Source organism: Sinocyclocheilus rhinocerous, unplaced genomic scaffold, assembly GCF_001515625.1.
Source record: "Sinocyclocheilus rhinocerous isolate Xijiao unplaced genomic scaffold, SAMN03320098_v1.1 scaffold374, whole genome shotgun sequence".
Taxonomy (NCBI): domain Eukaryota; kingdom Metazoa; phylum Chordata; class Actinopteri; order Cypriniformes; family Cyprinidae; genus Sinocyclocheilus; species Sinocyclocheilus rhinocerous.
In genome coordinates this window covers 561,184-584,274 of record NW_015628519.1, presented here as the reverse complement: position 1 = coordinate 584,274, position 23,091 = coordinate 561,184, and the positions used below count along the sequence as shown (strand labels likewise).

At 36.2% G+C, this 23,091-nt stretch overlaps 1 protein-coding gene across 1 annotated transcript in view; it reads right to left on the bottom strand.

Moving 5' to 3' along the window:
- Nucleotides 1-22,942, bottom strand: part of lhx5 (LIM homeobox 5) — a 97,672-nt gene extending 74,730 nt beyond the window's left edge. The window contains exons 1-2 of the mRNA XM_016549499.1: nt 22,394-22,942; nt 20,807-20,838 (exon numbers count right to left, since the gene is read on the bottom strand). Of these exons, the coding sequence (XP_016404985.1) occupies nt 20,807-20,838; nt 22,394-22,447 (86 nt within the window). The 5' untranslated portion in view covers nt 22,448-22,942. The remainder of the gene's footprint in view (nt 1-20,806; nt 20,839-22,393) is intronic.
- Nucleotides 22,943-23,091: the final 149 nt, after the last annotated feature.

Sequence of the window (23,091 nt, the reverse complement as noted above, 5' to 3'; positions counted from 1 at the left end):
TATGCTGAAGTGTTGCTAGTATGTGCTGCATGTGCATTTGTGTGTGTGTGTGTGTGATGTAAAGTATGTGTGAGTGTGATCTCTCTCTCTCTCTCTGTGTGTGTGTGTTTACTATACAAATATTTTTTAATTTGGATGTTAAAGTTTATATGGGAATATTACATGACACGCTGATCCTTTACCAATGCATTGGCGCAAAAAACGCACACCTTTTGGACAAATCTGCCACAAATATTTGGACAAATGTGCCACAAATACTGCCTAAACAAAATACTGATTTTGTGCACTTTATTTACTGTACCAATATTTTAAATTGGCCTTTGAACTTAGCTTTATTGCATGGCAAAAAAAAGTGTTACCTTGCCAAAGCACTGACAGAGCCCACTGATCTAATGGCGTTGTTGAGCGCTCCAAATGCAAACTTTGCATGCAACAATCAGGCAGCAATTGACAGCACTCTGATCTAGTGGCATACAGGCATCGTCAGATTGACAGTACTCTAGCCCAATAATGTTGGGGGATCCAGTGGGGGCGGCAGTCATATTTCAGGGTGACCGTGCCACTCTTTATCACAACCCTGCTAAAAGTGCCAGTACGTGCGCTTATTGGCGCCCCTTCAGCTGGTGGCGTCCTAGGCGACCGCCTAGCTTGCCTATGCCTAGAAACGGCCCTGCACACACACATTATATATATATATATATATATATATTGTATGTACAGTGTTTGCACATAATTGTACAATTTTTGTGCATTATTTGCATATGTATGTATATTGTATATGTATGTATAATTTTGAATACAACTGTACATATTTTTTAGCATACATATACTTTGTGTACAAAGGTTTGCATATTTTTTCTTAATTGTACACAATTTTCTTATGTCATTTCATGTACAACTTTGCATACAGTAGTAGATACTATTTTTTACATGTGTATAAACAATATTTGCGTACAACTGTATGTACGTTTTTTGCATATACAAACAATTCCTGTAAACAAATGTTAGTGCATTTTTGCATTTAAATGTACAAAAAATCTTAATCTATAATTGAGTGTGGTATTTTTACATACTATTTAAATGTCACTGTACAAGCTACATTTGCGTGCAACTGTATTGTATGTGCATATTTTTGCATAAATTTGTGCATGCAATTTTTGTGTAGAATTGTTTGCGCATTTTCATATAAACATACACAAAATGTTAACGTTGTGTACAATCGCACATACAATATTTGTAAACGGTTGTATGTGCAATTATTTTACTTGCTTGACATTTTTTTATTTATGTTATTCATTTAGAATCTATAAAGCATATAAACATGATAATATTTCAGACTGATCACAAATCATTTGTCAAAAGCCAAAGGCCCGAAAATCCACTTCACCCCTTGTTCACTCAGGATCAGATTTGGCCAGCACTGAGCCACCCCTCTCTCTATAAGAACACTTGCAGAAGTCCAAAAGCATGTCTTCCCCTTTTCTACTACCTTCAGATGAGCTCCTCAATGAACGAAAAGGCAGATCTATCCGTAACACTCCTCGTTTAAATATTCTCCCTTCTGCCTGTCCCCCACTCCCCCTTCTCTCTCTGGTCTGCTTTATTTTATTCCTGGGTGCAAGCTGAATTTAATAAATATATGCAAATGTGTGCGGCGGAACATGACGAGTTTAAATCAGTCTGCGCTGCTCTTTGAGCGCTGGTGAGATTGAGGCTGAGAGCTGACCCCGGGTTAATCATTTTTCACTTCCCTATCGCATTCAATTCTGCTGCTGCCAGTGTACGTGTGTGTGCGTGTGCTCGGGCGGACGCGTGTGTCTAGGTGTGGGACTAAGTGAGTGAGTGCATCTCTGCGTGTGTTTGTGTGTGTATTATTAATACAGAGGGAGGTAAGTCATGTTCATGTTTTTTGAACAGATCAATGAAGATAAAGTCTTTCATTTATCTTATCACAGATGAATCTTAAAACAGTAAATAAGGAATTTTAGCGGGACAAAATATTCTTCCTCACACATATTTACTCAGCACTAAAACAATCACCTCATGACCTGTTGTTCTCACCTCTCTTTCTCTCTTCATTTTCTCTATTCTCCAGAAAGCACAAACTTAAAAATGCAAAGCTTCTGGTCTTAAGTACATCTTCAGCCTTCTTTTTTCATTTCTGTTTTATACCCCTTTACGTTCTCACCATTTCTTTTAAGCATTTGCAAGCATTTTTCAAATTTTCTCTCTTTTCTGCTCTCATGCTGTTATTCCACTACAATTTTAGAAAATATGCTACAAATATTTTTTCTGCAACTTCTAAAAGAGCTCAACCTTGCGTTATTCCATAATTTACTATTGGTACTCACGAATAAAACACACAATGGAGTTCAAAGGTATGAGACCACATTGAAAATCTGGAATTCAAAATGTAATGCAGGATTTTCACTAACCAAATAAGCTAATTTGTGACACTGATCATGTAAACCTTTGTTCAGATATTCTTGGTTCTGTTGAAGCTCGAGATTAAAGATTTTTCAAATCATGCTGGAGAACATAATCATCAGGGTTTATACAAATTTGTGGAGCTCATGCAGCTTGAATTTTGCAAATTCACGTACATTTATTTTTCAACTTAATTTATCACTCAAATTGTGGTGCTAATAACACTTCAGTTCAAATGTTTAAGGTCAGTCATTTTTTTTCAAGGTTTCCATAAAAAATATCAAGCAGCACAACCATTTTCAAAATACTAAGAAATAATAAGTTATTTGAGCACTAAATCAGCATATCAGAATGATTTCTGAAGGATCATGTGACTCTGAAAACTGGAGTAATGATGCTGAGAATTCAGCTTTAACATCACTGAAGTAAATTTAAAAAATATTACAATTAATATTTACACTTTTAATCTGTAAAAACATATTTCACAGTAATACTGTTTTTATTGTATTTTTTATCAAATAAATGCAGCCTCAGTGAGCTTAAGAGTGTCTTTCAAAAACATTAAGAAACTTACCGAACCCAGTAGTGTAGTCATTTGTAAAGAAAAAAAAAGTTGACTAAACTAGAAAAATGCTTAATTAAAAAACATTCACTGGTCGTCTCTGATTTTTGGACAACATGATCTCACACACTATATAATCAGCTATACAAATGCAAAAAGTGGCCCACATCCATACCTCAAAAATGAGCTAAATGATGCCCATGCATGCTTATGAAGAGTTTATGGTCCACTGGAGAAGTCAAAGGTCAGATCTGTACTGCTATGTTTATTCCACTGCAGCTCCATCTACAAAAAAATGAACTGACACAGGTGCAATAAGGTAAAACCAGGATCTCTCTGAAACCTTGATTCTCACAGAAGGTCATCTTTCATTCTGTTGCAATATACCATAATATATACAAGAAGTGAACCTTGAAAATGTGCATTTGCATGTTCTCTCTCTCACAGTATGTTTTCCACATTCACACAGACCTCTGGGATAGCACACCCCCTCTTCCTGTCGTCAGACATGTCTGCGCCCGCCTAACTGATCTAAGTTCTAATCAAACATCATTTAGACTGCATCTCACCCCATTCCTGCGGGAACAACCACCCCAGTGACGGTCGCCAGGCAACCACCCTCTCATTTCTGAAGTGTCAGTTTGCATTATTGTCTTCACGCTCTCTAGTGATACCCAGAGTCTTGCATACTCACACACACTTCGACATGGACACACACATTCACCTACAGTCACGCACTCAAATGTGCTTCTTAACATTTTCAAAAAAGAATCTGCAAGCATTTTGATTAATTTTGTTGTCAAAATTCATATAGCTCACTTATATATATCATGCGCTTTTCATACGCATCCATAAGCATTCACTGTACTGCTGTCAGAAAGTGGTGTTAAAATGTGTGGCACAAACAGACCCCGGAAAACCATTTGTGTTCACCTGCCAAAGTAAATATTTGGCACTGATCTGCTATAGATTGTACAGCGTGAAGACCAAACAGAGAGAGGAGAATTCACAAACACAGAAAATAATGTATATGAAACACACACACACACACACATACAAATATGCTGAGTATGTATATTTGAAATAATCTCATGCCACGCGACACAATACACACAAACTGTATTTGTAGATCTGAAAAGTGTAAAATGACAGATGAAGATAGTCATCTCACTGATGGCGACATCACTCATATACATATAGAAAGAGGGAGAAAAAGTGTGAGAGAGAGAGAGAGAGAGAAAGAGAGAGAGAGAGCGAGAGAGAGAGAGAGAGAGAGAGAGAGAGTGTCAGAAAGACAAATTTGTGAAACACCTAAAGCTGAGGTGTGTAATTTCCACACCTTCAGTGTAATTTAGTTTTGTTTATATGCAATCATACTTAATATTTTGAGTCAGATTTTAGTTTCATGTTTTCATGTTTTTTATTTTTAATTCAATTTTTTTGGTTTGTTTTTGAAAGTAAAAAAAAAAAAAAAAAAAAACCCTGTCAAAAGTATATAAGTGTATAAAAATTTAGTGAAAAGGTAAGTTTAAAATTTATATGAATTTCTTATTTCTGAATTTTCTTTAGTTTTATGTACTATTGTACTATTTATCAATATTTTGAATGAGATGTTTTGTTATATATTTTCAGTTGTCATGCTAATTTTAGTTTAAGTTGTAGTAATTTTATGTGCTTTTGTTTATTAATAATAATAATAATAATATTTTTAAATATTTCTATCTAGCTTTAATTTATTTTTCTTTCAGTTTAAGTTTTAGTAGCTATAGTATTACAACTTATAATAATTAAAAATGTTGCCTTGGTGACTAACTAAAGTACATTTTTTTTATTTGAAGCTTTTTATTTAATATTTATATTTGATTTCAGCTTAAATTACTGAAAATTATTTAGCTAGTTTTAAGTCACACTTTATTTTAAGGTCCAATTCTCACTATTAACAAATCACTAACTACGACTTTTGCATCAGTAAACTACTAATTTGCTGCTTATTAATAGTTAGTAAGGTAGTTGCTAAGTTTAGGTATTGGGTAGGATTAGGGATGTGGAATATGGTCATGCAGAATATATGCTTTATAAGTAATAAACAGCCAATATAGGCATGCTAATAAGCAACTAGTTGTGAGAATTGGTCCCTGTACTAAAGCGTTACCATTTAGTTAACATAACACTGCACCTTCACAAAACAGAATCGCATAACCAATGGTTTAAACCAGTAACCAATAACTTACAAACCAACCAAGCAAAACTTTAGCAATCACTTAGCAATCACCCACAACACAATAGCGTTGTTGTTGCACATTTTCCATCACCAAAAACCAGTCAAAATCTAGTTTATTTTTAGTTCTTTCACATTTTTTAAAGAATTTTGAATTTGAATACTGCATGCTGTAGAAATGCATTGCTTGTGGTAGGAGCAGAAGTAAGAATATGTGTATAATATGGGAGAAACATAAAATTTTTAGCACATGCATTTACAGCAACATTTCCCATCATCTCTCTCTCGCTGTCTTTGAGTGCCTCCACCCATGAAATATTGGCCCGTCTATTGCAAAAAGTTTATTTCAGAAGTGCATGTCATTTCTGCCTGGATTCGTAGCTTCCTTTAGCTGTCACTCTTTCTCGTTTGCTCTCCACCTACTCCCTCGACTCTTTCTCTAGCAGCATGTTAACTAATACCAGACTGATGAGAGCTTGTCCTTGTAACGCCTACTAGTTTATGCATTACAGAATGAACAAGCCTGAATTGCAGCAAAATACAGATCTAGAATAAACCCAGATCGTTCAATAAACTACAAAATAATGCAAAAAACAACACCCATCTTCTTCTTAGGTGTAATGTGAGAAGGCTACTGACAAATAAGATAAATCTATAATGGCACGTCGTCTCTGCTAGCTTTAACAGTTTACGGAGCAGCCGTCTCGGTACCACAATGTGAGGAGACTCGCATCTGCAAGGGTGACAAAATACGCTGTGAATTGTTCACTAGGTTTCGAGAGAACATTCCCACTTTGTAAGCACCTCTAAAGTGTTGACAGATGATACAATCTGTTTATTCTGTGTATGTTGCTCGATATACGTTGTGTATACTTTTCTATTGATGTAAGTATTTTTTGTGGTTTCTGATTGTGTGTGTGCATCTGTGTTTTTGTGTGTGTGTGTGAATCCGGTGCCAGTTAGGAGAGAGGAGTGAGCTGAATGCATTAGCACCGAGCAAGCAAGGCTGTGAATATTGTCATAGTAAATATGATTCATAAAGAATGTGGTGGCTTAACAGCCCGGCGCTAGGTGGGAACACGTCAAAGAGGCTCACCCAATTACCACACTCTTAGAGTGAGGCAGCTGTTCATTTTTTAGGACTCTGGAAATGTGTTAGATGTACCACTTAATTTCCTGGCTGTCAAATTCATACCCTGGGATATCATGTTCCTTTTTTCGCTTGTTTGTTGCATAATTTTCTTTTCTTGCGGCAAGTCAAATATTCAGATGCGCACAACCTAAAATGACCCTGTTTGGGCTGTAGAGATCATTAAAAGACCTGTCAGTGCAAAGGAGCTACTCTGTTAAAAGAGAAAAGGAACAAATAAAGGGCTGAAATGTAACGTGTGATTCGTCAGTCAATAAATATATTCTCTGACACGATGGGCTGTTTTGTAATTGAAACAAAATTGAAACTGTAACCTCTCCGGGTTTATGGTATGGTAAGGCCATTTTATAAAAAAGCAATAAACAAAATTTAAATTAACCTTATTTTTAACTTGTAATAAAGTTTGGTCATAGCTCAGCTATAAAATCAAAATAGACTACCATATATATATATATATATTTTTTTTTTTAAAGAAATAAGTACATAGCAAGGATGCCTCAAAATTGACTTTTGCATTGATCTTATTTCAAATAAATGCTTTTCTTTTGAGCTTTTCTTATATTATTTTCAACATTGATAGTAATAAGAAATGTTTCTTAAGCACCAAATGAAAATATTAGAACAAAAAGAAGAAAAAAAAAATCTGTAATGTTCTGGCAGGAAATTACCAGTACTTTTTCTGCTAAATGTATGGATATTTCCTTCAACCCTAAAACACAATGCAATACGTAATTCAAAATACAGGGAAAACACCTGTAAAAAACCAATACGGAAATTCCTTCATATTAACAGTACATTGGGCTGTATTTTTATGGATTTTTCATAGAGTGAATGGTTTCTGAAGGATCATGTGACTCTGAAGACTGGAGTAATGGCTGCTGAAAGTGTAGCTTAGGAATAAATTACATTTTCAAATATATTACAACAGAAAATGGTTTCTTTTAACTTGTAATAATATTTCACAATATTAATTTTTTTGATTAACAAAAAATTAATTAATCATAGTAACAGCACATTTTAAAAGCAGAATAAATTGTTTTACAACATAAAACAACAGGCATACTGTTCAAAATTAACAGCATTCTGGTTGTCAGACATTAGCGGAACATGTTTACAGTTAATGATAAACTCTGCTTTGACACTTGTGTGATCTTTAGAGGAACTGACTTTATACGTCCAATAAAAAATCACCATGACACCAGATACTTAAAAGTAATTGAAAAAATGAGGAAAGTAAGAAAAGAAAAGTTCTGAGGAAAGGTCTAGCATCGGGTGACACTTAGTTTTATGTTTTGCATCTAATGCAAAGAAATTCATACACTTCAAAGTGTGACCTAAGTGTCCTTTATGGGAACCACTGTTTTCAAAGTAATTTTATGTGACGTTAATAGTTCAAGGCAAAACGTGACAGATTGAATAGCTAATTTGTTAACCACCAGTATGTGTTTTCATTAGTTATTTCCATTACCATGAGGATGCTACTCATTAAATACCACCTATTAGTCTAGCTGTCTATACACCTGTGTACATGTATATGAAAACAGTTTGTATAGAGTTGTGCTAAGATATATTAAGTTGCAAGCAAACGCACACACATACACACGTAGGCTGACACAAGGGGGACATGTGCAGATGGTACGCAGGGTGTATTGAGAGGGTACAGAAGGTGCAAACATATGGTGTGTGACAGAGAGCAAAGTCACTGAAACCTCCAGCTTCAAAAGAGGTTTGATGCCCGGCGCTGCACTTTAATGCCAGGTGAAGCTGCTCTTTTATATTGGGCCAAGTTCACTTTGGCTGATTCACCGGTAATGACTGTAGAGTGCAGTTTGGCTTGTCCTGGGATCAGTGGGAATCAAAGTTTTGTTTAGCGTCCGCTCCGCAACCAACTAGAGCTATTTACTAATTCTAGGCTGAAAATGCAATACCTCATCTTACAATACGACTCTCTTAAATACTTAATAATTGGTCAGTCATGGCATTCTGTGCTCAGTTGTGTTTGGGGTTATGTATATTCAGTCAGTTTTTATTGCAAAATGAACCTCAACTTTAAGCAGAAGCAACTTCTTTCACCCTGAAGGGGGTTCTCTTCCTATTTTGGTTCTCTTCCGATTTCACACAAAGGTCCTCCATTGCCCACAACAATATTCAAAGACTCAACACTCTTATTTCTGTGAATTATTTCAGCATTCTAGAATTTTTTGTTTTTTTCTCCAAATAAACAAATTTACATAATATTCACTCAGAATTCACACAAAAATATCTGAAAACAAAACGTGCATTGTCTATTGATCAGTGTTGTTTTAGTATAATTGATATACTGTTATATGTTTGATAATATTTTGAATTATATAACATTTTTTATATTTTCTATTTTAATTTTAATTTTTAGTAATTTTGAGTTTTTTTTTTCATTTTTAAGCCTATATGTATTATTATTATTATTATTATTATTATGTCTATACAGTTTTTATTATGTTTTAGTTTTGAGTTTTACTTCAGTTTTAGTTATTTTAGTACTTCAATTTAAAGTAAATTAAAATGAGATGCTGCCTTGACAACTAGCTAAAATAAAATGTTTTTTTATATATTTATTTCAGTTAATATTTATTTTAAGTAATGAAAATGTTTTTAGTGGTTTTAGCATTGGTTTTAGTTAATGAATAAACCTGCTATTGCCAAGGCTGTGTGTAGATTTTTTTTAAACAAAGAAGCGCTAACATTTAATTGCCAAAAAGGTGTCAATAATTTTGTTTTATTTTTTCAGTTTCTAATTTGTTGGGTGCATGCTCTGTCAAAATATAACTATTTTAAACAGCTAAAGAGAATTCATAAACACATAAACTAAAAACAAACCAAAGCAACATATTATCGAGTCACAATAGTCCCTGGACAGCCATCTCAACACCCATTTACACACTAGTCTATAACAGAGCTGACAAAACATCCACATCTATTGTGAATAGGCAGTTAAAGGACCCCTCTGCAACCCCCCTTTCACTCGTCAGGGCCTGTCCCGGCCCAAAAGGTTAATATTTGAAGGTGGATGGCCATAAATATGGAGAGAAGGACTTTTAATTAAATAAGCACTTCTTAAATGCTCTCTGGGGCAGCACTGCTTTTGTTTAAAGATGATTGATTGACTGCTATCTCTCCAGGCTAAGTCATTTGTTTCCCCTCTCCTTCCCTCCTCCCTCCTTTCCTTTTCTCTCTTTATCGCTCCATGTCCGATACCTCTCCATCCTACTCTCTCACTCTCATTCAGTCATTTACGAGGCCAATATTTCTCATCACCCATGACACAGTAATGAGCTCATTCTGCGCCCGGTGGCCACGCCCCATCCCTTTTCCCAGGGGGCCGTGGGGCAGGGTGCCCCGTTAAACATGAACTCAATCTAACACCCCTGACAGTGCCGAGTTATTTATTTTTCAGGAGGCCATAGAGCGGTCAAACAAAGCATTATGATGTTATTGCCCACCACAGACCTGATAAACAGGGTAAACAGACTCCAAGCCACTGTCACATTCTCTCACCTATCTCTCAAATACACATTGAACATTATGTAGGAAGGGCTTTATATATAACAATTTAATCAGAAATATTGGACACCATAACGGGTGACCCAGACCACTGCAATTCTTTATTCTTCTCTCTCTTTAGTCTATTTGTTTGTTTATTTCTCCTCCCTTTTCCTTTGTCGTTCTCCTGTTGCTCAAACTTAGGGATTAGAGTTTATTAAAACCATACCAAGGAGAATATAGGCCACGTTGTCACTTCTGTTAAAAACGATTACCGTTCACACACAGTTTAGTAATGATAATAACAACCGAATTTGATATAATTTTATATAACTGACACCCTTAAATTTTCAAGGCTCACACCCGTTTGTCAGTAAACCTGTGCTTTGTGAATGGAACCGCACAGAACTAGTTTAACTAGTTGTCTGTCGCGTGCTTTTATGTGTTGTTTTGGTAACTCACATAGACGTAAATATATGCTGTGTGTCATCTGAAGGTTAGATGATAGATCCAGTTGTTGCCTTCCCTGAAGCTGGTACTAAATGCTGCATATCAAAAACGGAACGCAAATGCCGCTGTCTGTTAGTTAAGATTTGACATGTTTATGTGCGTCAGTGTCACTACAGGTTATATTCGCGGCTATAGATAGAATAGAAATATTGATATCGTGATTGTAGCGGCTCGAATACTGTTTTGAATGAAAAAGCACTAGTCGCATTTTCTCACAAAAATAATATTTTTTTCCTTTTTCGTCACTTCATGTTTTCTTACACTACATGTAATAAAAATGTATTGAAATATTAAATTGCCATTCATTTAAATGCCTGCTTAATACATCCATAAACTGTCACAAATAGATTCAACAGGCCTACATATTTGGTACACCAACTTGCTGACATCACTGTCACACTTCCTGTCTGAATATACGTCCCTCTATAAAGTAGGCTAGGTGAAAAACAGAATTTGAAAAAGGTAGTATATCTGAATTCAGACCAGTGCAAGACGTATAATGATTGGAATTTGAACTTATTTCATGACGTTAAAAAAGTATGTTCTATATGAATACGGTATATGAATGAAATTTGGACATACTAAATCCGCCATGTTGTTACTGTCACGTGACCTACCAGCATCAGTTATGTCGCTTTACTGCTATCAAATCCTCTCCTGTAGCCTCATGGGATAGTAAGGTGTCCATTGAATGTGCACTTCAGAATTTCACTGGAAGTAGTAGGTTATCTGGGTACTTTTCACCTACTGTTTTTCGATTAATTAGAATTCAGACATCCTTCTCTTTGCCATACTATTTTCATATAGGCTACAACAGGGAAGTATTTGATTTCAGAAACAGCGATAATATTCATATGGTGTACTTATAGCCACTTTGCAAAAATTAACCTCAGTTATTAGTGTTTCCAGATTTGAAAACAATTTCCTCAATGCATTTGCCAGTAAATTCTGGACAGTGTATCGCTAATATTCAACTCAGTTACTGTACTATGGGACCATTAATATGCGTCACAATTTTGTTTTCTTCATTCCTTTTTGCTAACCCTTTCCCTTTACTACCTTCCAACCTCCTCACATTAATCTTTCTTTATGTTTAGTCTCTTGATCACTTTTCCTCTCCCATCCTTTTTTCTCCTCCTCTGTCTCTTTCTCTCTCTCGCTCTCTCTCTCTCTCTAACATCAGGCCGATAAGGTCTGATGATTTCTAGCTACTCTAGTGCCAGCGACAGGGGACTTCCTGCCGGCTACAGCCCAGGCGCCCAGTGACACACTGCCGGGGATTGTGGGAGCTCCGATTTTTTTCCTTGCTTTTTTTCCTTCCTGCTGGCTTCTCATACAGGGTCCTGGTTTCTGTGCTGTATGCTGAGCATGGGTGTCTCTAGAGTGAAAAAAAGGGATATTGGGAAGTCCTGGGCCGAATCAGAGCATCACGCTTCATCTTCTTCATCTCACATCTCTGCCACAGAAGTACAGCCACTCTGGGGCTGTAGATCACAGACGAGCTGCCTGCTGCTCCAGTAAGATACAGCTTACTGTTTGAATTTATTAGGCCTGTCTGATGCTGAAGCTTTTCTGATGCAATAGTATGCTTTTTGAGAGAGTAAGATAGAAAGAACAATATATAATAGATAGATAGATAGATAGGTGGATAGGTGGATAGATAGGTGGATAGATAGGTGGATAGATAGGTTGAAGGAAAGAACGCTAGAACAACAGAACGTTGGAGTTACTGAAGACTTCCAAATGGATGTATAGATGAACAGATACAGACAGACAGACAGACAGACAGATAGATAGATAGATAGATAGATAGATAGATAGATAAAAATATATTATAGATTGGAAGATGGATGGATAACTAGAACGACTGAACAATAGACGTTAGAATGCTAGATGGATAGAATAGACAGAGAATGATAGAATTACAGATTGATTGATGGATAGGTAGATCGATAGAGAGAATGATAGATGAAACAATAGATGGATAGAATGATAGATCATATAACAATAGATATATAGATAGAACAACAGATTGATAGATGATGGATAGATAGAACAATATATATATATAGACAGAGAGATGTATAGATAGATGGATGTATTGATGGATAAATAGATGATAGATTGAAGTATGGATGGCCGGACGGATGATGATGGATAGGCTGAATGCTAGAATGACAGAACGATGGAGTTAGACTTCCAGATGGATGGATGGACAGAACAAGTCATCACAAAAAGAGAGAGGAAACAGGAAGTTGGCAGATTTGTCAGGTGGGCAGCTCATTCAGCGCAGAGAGGATGACCAGGGCTGAGAGGACACACCTTGATAACATGGAAAAAGACTGATAGAGGAGATTGAATGAGGACACATAAGTTAAGAGACAGAGAGAGAGAGAACCAGGCTGTCAGACGATGAAGAGGGAGGAGAGGAGGGGGGTTAGGGGTGTTTGAGTTTGGGGAGTGGACAGCCGGGCTGGCAGGCAGGCAGGCTCATTAAAAATTCAGCAGCGGGGAACAGGCCGGGGATTCACAGTAATTAGATGACAAAACGGCAGGCTCGCTGGAGATGAGAGAGAGAAGGGTCACACACAATGCCTCCACCGCAGGGTAATTTGTAAGTGTCAATCACTACCAGGCCATGGAACGAGAGAGCGAAAAAGAGGGAGGGAGGACAAGGGAGGGAAGAAGATGCAGTGGAGGGAAAAGGGTGAAAGGAGAAGAGAGAGGAATACAGAGCTGAGGAAAAAAAACAGGAAGCGGATCAGTTTGATTCATGAACAAACCATTTGAATCAGTTTTGCCAGGTGAGTATGGAAGCTTATTTCCACCACAGTAGTAAATAAAGGTAATTGTAAGAAAATTTCAGAACTGCGAGATGTTAAAAAAGTAAATTAGGACATATCAAAATTCTGAGAAGAAAACATAAGATAGTGAGATATAAACTCACAATTTCATGAAAAAAGTAAATTAACAATAACCTTTAGAATTTATTCTCTGGCAGAAAAAAAAAAACTGAATTGTCAGGTATAAACTCAAAATTCTGAGAAAAAAAGCCAGAATCGTGAAAATTGCGAGAATCAAGTCAGAATTCTATTTTTTTTCTTAAAAAAAAAAAAAAATCCAAATTGTGAGATAAAAAGTCACAATTATTAGTATTTTTTTTATTCCATGCTGAAAATTGTCTTTAATAGAATCATCTGATTAATTGAGAAGATTACATGATGATAAAGAACTGATGATTATTATTTATGCATAGAAAACTATTTAAAATAAATACATTTAAAATTCTATTATTTATATATTAATATATAAACATTACAAATGTGTTGCATTGAAATGAAAGCAAACAGAAGCAAGAGCATGGGAAATAAGGTGCTAAAAAGAGGAGGACAAATTTCGGTTCACAGAGCCTTCTGTAAACTATAAGCAAATTAGAAAACATGTCATCTTCTACGATACACAAAAAGAAACACCGGGTCACCGATACAATAAACTTGGGGGGACGGTAATGAGGGCAGACTTTAAAAAAAATGCATTCACCAACCGCCAAGAGGAGACCATCACCCTGTGATCTACAGGAGTCTCAAGGCCACAGCAAGTGCATGCCGTGATTCAGGAGTGGCCTTCAGAATTTAGTTTATGTTGATGTGTTGATTTTAGGTCAGTATGGGGGTCACGGATGGAAGCACCTCAAGCAAAACATTGCATGGTAAACCAACACTTTTATCTTTGGTAGCGCCTGAGCTTTGCTGAGGTGGTTAAAACCGGACTGGAACATAGTCTGACTCCACTGCATATTCAGTTCGGAAGAAAGATTCGAGAAAACGTAGTGACTGGTTAGAAGGAGAGGTCACGGGATCAGTGCTTCCTTATTATTGGCTGCTTTTGTGTGTGAGAATGCGGAGAAGTGCGAGAGGTTTAGTGAGGGACGGTATAGGTCAGGGAGACAGGGCTGACTGGCATGTTTCTCGCCGCAAAGACACGAGCTCTATTCATTCAGACTCAAAGAACAGCAACACCAGCACAATGAAGCAGGCATGTTAGCATATCTCTACTGACACAGTGCCTCTCGCCATCACACACACTGTAGAGTTCTTTTTTTCTTCGTATATCCGCAGGGATTGACTGATTACACAAACACATGCATACACTACAGAACAGCGCAGGAAAACAATGAGGATTGTGATATGATATGTGTTATTCTGTGTCGTTTGTGTTTCCATAACTATATATATAAATTAGTGTCATTCAACATCGATTTTTAAAAACAAACCATAATTTTGTTTTTTAAATGTTTGTTTTTCCATCAGAATATCAGCTAACTTACATGCACCAATTCATTTCCATGGCATTTAATGGGTTATAACCTATAGCATATATATAAACTATTTTATATACAAGCATGTTTTCACTAAGAAGTTTTTTTTGTCCTGAACTTTCTGTTTAGCATCATTATGTTGTGACATTTTTCTGACATAGTTTTTGATGGAGTGACATAATAAACAATCAAAACACCACATGGATCAAACAGTTCCTTAAACAGTGCTTATCAGAATTTCATTATGTTTACACTTAACAACCTCATTGAGCTCTATATTTCAAATTTGTTATGAGGAAAATATCATCTTGGAGCAAAGAACAAAAATACTAATGTGATAACATTTTCTAGTTTTTAGCCATTTTAGACCTTTGACCTCCATTCATTCAACCCTAAAAACATTTTGAGAGGATTGCCACAAAACATATTTTGAAAATTCCATTTGCCAATGACATTTATTTTTTAAATTTTGCATTTTATTAAGGAACGCCAAAACCAAAACAACCAGAATTTACTCGGTTTTCTGTTCAAATTATATATGAATATGTATGCAGATGGGTTTGAAATAATGTAGCAATTTAGGTTTAACAGCAATAAACTTCTGGTACTCTATAAAGCTGCAGCCACATATTTGAGATTGTGGATACTAGTATTTTAAGAAATGGATATGTGTTGACCACTAATCTGAATATTGGTGTACACCCCTGGATTGTGGTAGCAAATATGACTTCTTGTTTAGCAGTAACCTTTTGAAATAATATGTTAAAGCAAGTCCTGAATTTTGTAAATGGTCATAACAGATATACAGTGAAAGATATTTTCAAAACCATGTACTTCTCTTTTAATTTCCCCCATGCAATGCATTAGATTTGCACCTCAGTTTGCATAGAGCGCACTACACACATAATCAGCGTTCCATAAGCTCAGAGTTAATGAGAACACAAGTTTAATTGAATAAATTAAAGCACATACAGATTTAAAATCAGAAACATAGCCTAAAAATATAAAAAATATAATCAGGACAAAGATAGACTTGCACTCTCACCTGGTTAATGAATGAACGTCTTTTAACACAGGGTCTCCAAACACCTTTTAATTTTTTTAAATTACCGAGTGATTAAATTCCCACTTTTCTACCTTGTTTATAAGTTACAATTAACAGCTCGTGAACCCTCACACTGTACTATTTATTTATTCTATTCTGTTATTTTAATTGTATATTGAATACAGAGTAACAGAACGTGTTAATTTAAAAAAAATAAAACACACAGAAGGTAGACAGGCACACAGAAAGGTCTGGAAATGCCAAGGTCATGGGTTTGAATCCTAGGAAATCCTCTTTTACCCACATTCTTTATAAAATATATGAAATGGGAACACAGACTGTGTGAAATTGAATAAAGACAATGACATCTTTGCTACATCAGTCACCACATCAAACAAAACTCGTACATTTATTTAAAAAGAAAATCTTTTCAACAAAGATAATCGCTGAGAAACATAGCACAAAGTTGCCTAGTCTTTCATGTCCTTGACGGATGGTTTTGAAAGCATTTGAATGCAACAAACTGGACTTGAATACAGACTGTTAGTTCTCTTTATTCTGAGAAACACAGGTCAAATCAAACCCCCTCTTCCTTTAGACAGACGTTAAACGAAGACAAAATAGCTTAACAGAAGAAGCCTTGATCAACATTAAGGGCTGCTGAGGACAAATACAATGTCAGAAGAGTTGTATTATTGCTGTCCACTTGAAGAACATGCAAAATAGAGGGGTCTTGTATCACCCTGAAGGGGTATTTTGCAATAATGACCAGCTGACCACGTTATGTACGAGAAGCTGCAAAAGACACAGGTGCAAGTGGAACGTACAAAACATAGTAACATACATTTTTAAGTAAATATAATGGGCGATATATTGCGTCACAAAAAATTATTGAGGTCATGTACATATATTGCACGATAAGTCGATATATTGATTATTGCGTCAGGCCTACTGACTGCTCATTATCCTGCTTATTACTCGGCTAAATAAATAAATGGACATGAAATAGCAATTTAATTTAAATTATTTTATCATCAAGAAAAAAAGAGGCCGCAAACTAGCACAACTATATATGAAAATCAGTCACCTGTGCCAGCGGTCAGTTATACAGTTTATATACGATCAGAAAATACTGCTATTGACCAATCAGTATCATGTATTCCAGACAGTCGTATAATAATAAATACATTTTTCAAGTGATACTCTTAAAGCAAAAGCATTAATTGAGCAAACATAAGCACATTTAGACTGTGAGTACATATATTAGATATTTGTCAACAGAGTCTTTAAAAAAAAAAAAAAGAAATCTTTAAATCACTGTTTAATAGCAGTTTACTCAATCACAGTTTTGCGGTCTTAATGAAACTGCTGTTTTGTGACACTTCTCTAAAGGATGTTTCTCCAAACTGCCTAGACATCAATGTGTCCTTTTAATTTGTGTTGATTGTCATTCTGACTCTGTATATGTGGGTAGTTTACATTAATTACTTGAATACAACATCTTAAACTATTTTAAACAGCATTTTAATCATTATTTTATAACTTTTATGCAAGCAGCTTATGACCTTCTATTAATTGAAAGACTACATATTCACTTTTTAAATCCATTTGTCACTCACAACGCAGGACTATTTAAAACTATTAAAGATGATGAAAAACCTGGAAAAAAAAACATGAAGAGGCATAAGAGACACAGTTTTCTTTACTGTGCTGACATACGTCCTACTGAAACAAAGTTTGGACAGGACACATTTAATCTGGATTTTTTAACATATATTTTGTTATCTTTGAATAAAAATATGTACAGTCTATAAATATACTAGGTCACAGCTATTAAATGATTTCTGAAGGACCGTGTGACACTGAAGATTGGGGTAATGGCTGCTAAAAATTCAGCTTTGCCAAAACCAGAATAAATTACATTTTAAGATGTATTAAATTAGAAAACAGTTATTTTAAATTGTCATCATATTTCATAATATTACTGTTTTACTGTATTTTTGATCAAATAAAATACATCCTTGGTAAAAGACTTCTCTCAAAAACATAAAATAATCATACTGTGAATCTGTTTAAATAAACTGACCTCACAACTAAGAATGGACTTAAACTGATATATAAATTTAAACCTAAAGACTATGGTTGATAAAAAAAAATTCATGGAAAACACAATATTCATCAACCACCCACATATGTATGTGTGTAAGAGAGAGAGTTGTGTTAATTGAATCCAATTGTTTAATCTCGATGACTGTAAGATCGTGTCTGTCCACTCATTGACTCAAAGGACTAGAACTGAAAGCATATTGGATTTCACTAAGTGTGAACTGATCTGCTAACCTCTGGATCTCCTCTACATGCAGACAATGGAAACACTGATTTACCCACTTCTCACCTCCATATTCCACTATTCAGCCATCATCACATCTTAAAAATGAGACTGGATCAAACCAGAACCATGATACCCATGATGTTAAACATCACAATCACAAATGAGACATTTCTGGAGTCTTTTAAATCAACAACTGCTGATACACTGTCAATCCCGAAAAATAGAAGAAGGGAAGACGTTGATGGAGAAAGGAGGAAAAAGGAGGATGAAATAAGAGGAGGGAAAGCGAGATGGAGGGAGACTGGCTACACTAACTGTCGAGGCAGTTAATATAAGGTTTTGGAGATAAGGCCTCGCAGACAAACATTGACAAAATCAGGCGTTCAGCCGCAAAGCCGGAGCTGTCAGTCAAACTGAGAGACAGGCCAACAATCAGCACTCGCATTCCGATAAGCACGCCAGAGAGCGTGTGCAGAAACTGCATCTACAGACGCACAGTAATGGAGAGGGGGAGTGGAAGGGCACATACAGCTGGAGTGAGAGAGAGAGAGAGAGAGAAAGCAAGCACTAGTATGCTAAAGTCTACACCATGCAGGCTAGTACAACAAAAAGAAAACAGGGAGAAAATGATGATTAAACGAAAGGAAAAGTGCCTCCGACAAAAAAAAGTGAACAGTTGATAACAGATGTTTCTCACAGGAGCTGCGAGACACCTGAATACCTTCATAGGTTTGAATCAAAAGCTGACAGAGGGCTGAAAGTATATGTGTGTGTGTGCAAAATTCAGGCCTCTCTCATCAGACTCATCCGTGCCTCATATTCCTCACACCGAGGGGGCGGGAGAGGGAAGGGAGCGAGAGAGAGAGAGGTGTGAGATCAGACTAGTAAAAATAGCACTTCCTCTCTCTGCCTCAACACCTGGGGAAATGCCAGAAGGTGGATGAGGGTGAGACGGACTGAGCGGGAAAACACACCGAGAGACAAAACAGATCTGCATTAAGATTTAAAATCGGAGGATGGTTTCTAATTGCTTGCTCTCGATGCTTCGTTCGGTTTTGTTCTGTGCTTAGGGATTTTTCAGTGAGCTTTTCTGAATCATTCACTGAACTGATTTGTTCAAAAACACTGATTCATTTAGGAATTTAAACTTATGAGTAGATCATTGAATTATTCACTTAATCAAATCAATATATAGAATACTGGCATAAAACTCTTACTATTCCTACCATATCTTTAAATGCGGAAATAGTAAGCATAGTATGCCGTTCCAAATTTAGACACAAGTTCCAATCCGAAATCGCATACTCTCTGAGTAGGTACCTTCTTTCAAGTAATTACTTCATTACCATTAAAAAAATAATGTCATGTGACATCCCAGCATCAGCTGCACTGCTTTACTGCCATTTCCAAATCCTCTCCAGTGGCTTCAAGTGTCCTTACAGTACTTTTTGCCTACTGTTTTATGCATACTGTGAATTCGGACATGCAGCTCTTTACACATGCTTGTTTTCGCCTACTGTACAGTGAAGTATGGATATTCAGATACAGCTGAATAACAGTGAATCATTAAATCATTCACTCGACCAAATCATTTTGCTAAAAACTGCTGATGCAACAGTTCTACTCAGGCTTCGTTTGGAAAAAAAATGATTTGTTGACGTGGCAAAAAAATATACCATGCAACTGGCAATATTGTGTCTAAAATGTAAGTTACTCTATTAGCTTCTATTAAATTCTTGAACACAGTCGTGATGTTGGTAGGAATATCATATATTATTATATGCAGTGTTCATGAGTTAAGTGATTTCGTCAACAAATGCAATGATGGGCTCAATCTATCATTTTTTGCACACACTGACTTCTAAAATCTCGAATCATTATCAAACACAACTATGATCTGCTGCAAATAGAGCTGGAAAGAGCATGTTTTCATGTACTGTGTAAATAACATGAGGAGATCTATTCACTAGTCATTATCTGGCGAACACATGGAGTATTTTTGATTAGATTGTGTGCTCTGAGAAACAGCGAGCACAATATTGTTTCATAGTATTCAGACTGAGAGAACAGAGTCTTGTACAGTAAATACATTTGTTTGATGAGGATGTCAGCTGGATATTGAAAAGGACGGCTAGTTTTTCATTTACTGTGTGAGTCTACAGACATACAGGCCTACGGTTCTTTGTTGCTTGTTCACACTTGGATATCGACATATGTTTATTATGTATGTATAAATATATGTTATGATTAGCTAATAGTGGTTTAACAGTTTTGTCCAATGGCGTTCTAGTATTATCAATGTTAATTTATAAGCCTTGACTTATGATATGATATATTTTAAGAGATATCGTCTCTGAATAAATTATCACTATCACCACTATGGAAGCATACAGGCCCATGAATAAACATGCGAATAAACAATGAAAATTACCATAAATCTGCCCTGCTAATGACTAAGGTTAAGTCAAACTCTCAGAAATAGAAACAAACAGTCAAGCAAACAAATATGTTCACAGCAGAGGGAGCGTGCCGGCTGATGGGCCCTTCCCTCTCCATGCTGCCAAAGATGTTCACACATAGAAGCATGATGCCACAGGCAGGGCATATGTGGAGGGGGAAATGAGGTACCAACAATCTCAGCATCCAAGCGCTAAAGTGCCAGTAGAGACACACTGCCCCCTATTGCTGACTTGGGAAGGCAGGTAACCACCCAAACAAGACTCACCTTTTTGTCAGTTTGCAGAGAGCTGTGGCAAGCTATGAAAGGAAAAAATAAAGAAATAAACACCTTTCACTGATGTCACTTACTAAAAATACAATCAAGCTAATGTGTTTCTGTCATCAAATATGTCTTAAAGAAATATTCCAGGTTAGAGAAAAAAAAAAAAGAAAGACACAAGAAAAATACAAACCGTCTAACTCATGAACAGTTAAAATGCCCCCAAGTTCTTCCCTGTGCAATCAAAAAAATATTATTTTACTTATTTATATCTTTTTTTTTCTGTGTACTGGTAGATTCACCAAGACAAATTGTGTAAACAAATAAAATATTTTATAAAAACTGATCTTTTTTTTTTTACTTTTAATAATTTAATTTAATTTTAGCAGATGTAGAGGTCAGTTCACTCATATGTAACCCAAAATATTTCTTTAGAGACGCACTCAGTAATTTCTTTCCAAATGTTTTACCCCTCAAGAACTTTTTACAAAATGTAACCCTCTCTGTGAAATCCAGGCTAAAGTCTCAAAATCTAATTATGAGATAACAAGCATCAAAATTTGACTTCAACCATTAATTTCACTACGATTTAAATCGTTGACATGGTCTTAATCAATATTAACGGGGTCATATGATGTTGCTAAAAAGAACATTATTTTGTGTATTTGGTGTAATGAAATGTGTTTATGCGGTTTAAGGTTCAAAAAACACATTATTTTCCACATACTGTACATTACAGTTTCTCCTCTATGCCCTGCCTTTCTGAAATGCGTCGATTTTTACAAAGCTCATCGGTCTGAAAAGCGAGGTGTGCTCTGATTGGCCAGCTATCCAGTGCGTTGTGATTGGCCAAATACCTCAAGCGTGTGACGGAAATGATAACCCCCTTACCATACTGTGATGCCCTGTCAGGCTGGCGCGACGATTCAAAAACATTAAAACCCATTATAAACAAGGCATTTGTTGTATCCAATGGGGACATAATTACAGATTATAATGACTTATACTGTCTTTTTACGCGTTGCATCGTGCCGCGTAAACTACAGATCTTATTTATGCACCAAGAGCTTGTAACACTCCAAAGAGAAAGGAAACATTGAAATCGCATCATATGACCCCTTTAAAGATATCAAGGTTACATTTTCACAGAATGTTCTTTACCTTATGAAGGATGATTTTATTTAGAAAACAGTCAATCACCAAAAAATTACTTTAGCTGGGTTTTCACAGCCAGGGTTACAAATGATATGCACTCATTTCAAACGATTAATTTATCAGTAGCCTAATAAAAGTTGGTTGTTCCTTCATAGAGATCACATGACTGCCTGTTTTCACCAGTTCCACCAAGATAGGTTTGATTTCTATAGCTTTCAAGTATCGGATCACTTTAAAAGTACATCTGAACAAAGCAGAGAAGCAAACTAAACAATGTAACAATATAAGAAGCATTTTGTTTTATGGCAGCAACAGAGCTCTACGGAAGGGAAGAACTGTGTCTTTTGTGTGCAACTTCAAAACTTGCACAAGGTGTTTTGAATTGATAATTAATGCTTTAAAGCAAACGCGGGGTTACAAAATAGGGAGAGGAGTTACCTGTAGTAGAAATGTGGCACCCGTCGTCTTCCCTACAGAGACAAAAACACACATATTTCAGGGTTTGAGTGTGTGAGAACGTAAAGGGTTAAAGAGGGTTCCTGCTGTGCTCTCTGCTTCTGTGTCTCGGCCCATTACACTTGCCGGAGTACAGCAATATGCCGCCATCAATTACAGCCTGGCTGCACTGCCATCAATACAGAGAGCAGGAGAGAGCAGCGCCACAGCCACATAAACACGACAAACGGCCACATTAAAACCTCAGCTCACCTCTCTCTCTCTCTCGCTTCCTTCCCCGCGCGCACACACACCTATTTTCTTTAGCTCCAGCCCCTCAAGCTCTTTTTCTTTCTCGTTTTCTCCACAAGTGTATGTCTTTGTCCTCATCTCTCTCAGTCTGGCAAACAAAAGCTTTTCTTTTCTATTCCCCTCATGAGCACTGCTCTGTTCTTTACTTATGGACCATACTCTTCAAAAATCCAGCAATGCCATCGTTGGATTGGTAAACCATAAAACCTCTCGCAACCTTTCCAAACATCCTGTCATGGTCTGCTTGCAGCATACATATACAGAGAGAGATCAATACATAGGCCTACTGAGATCCATACACAAGATCAGACCGACCAGCGGCAGGTTGGTGTTTGAGAAGCCTTAAAAATATACACATTTAATAAAAATAAAAACACACTTTGCCCAAA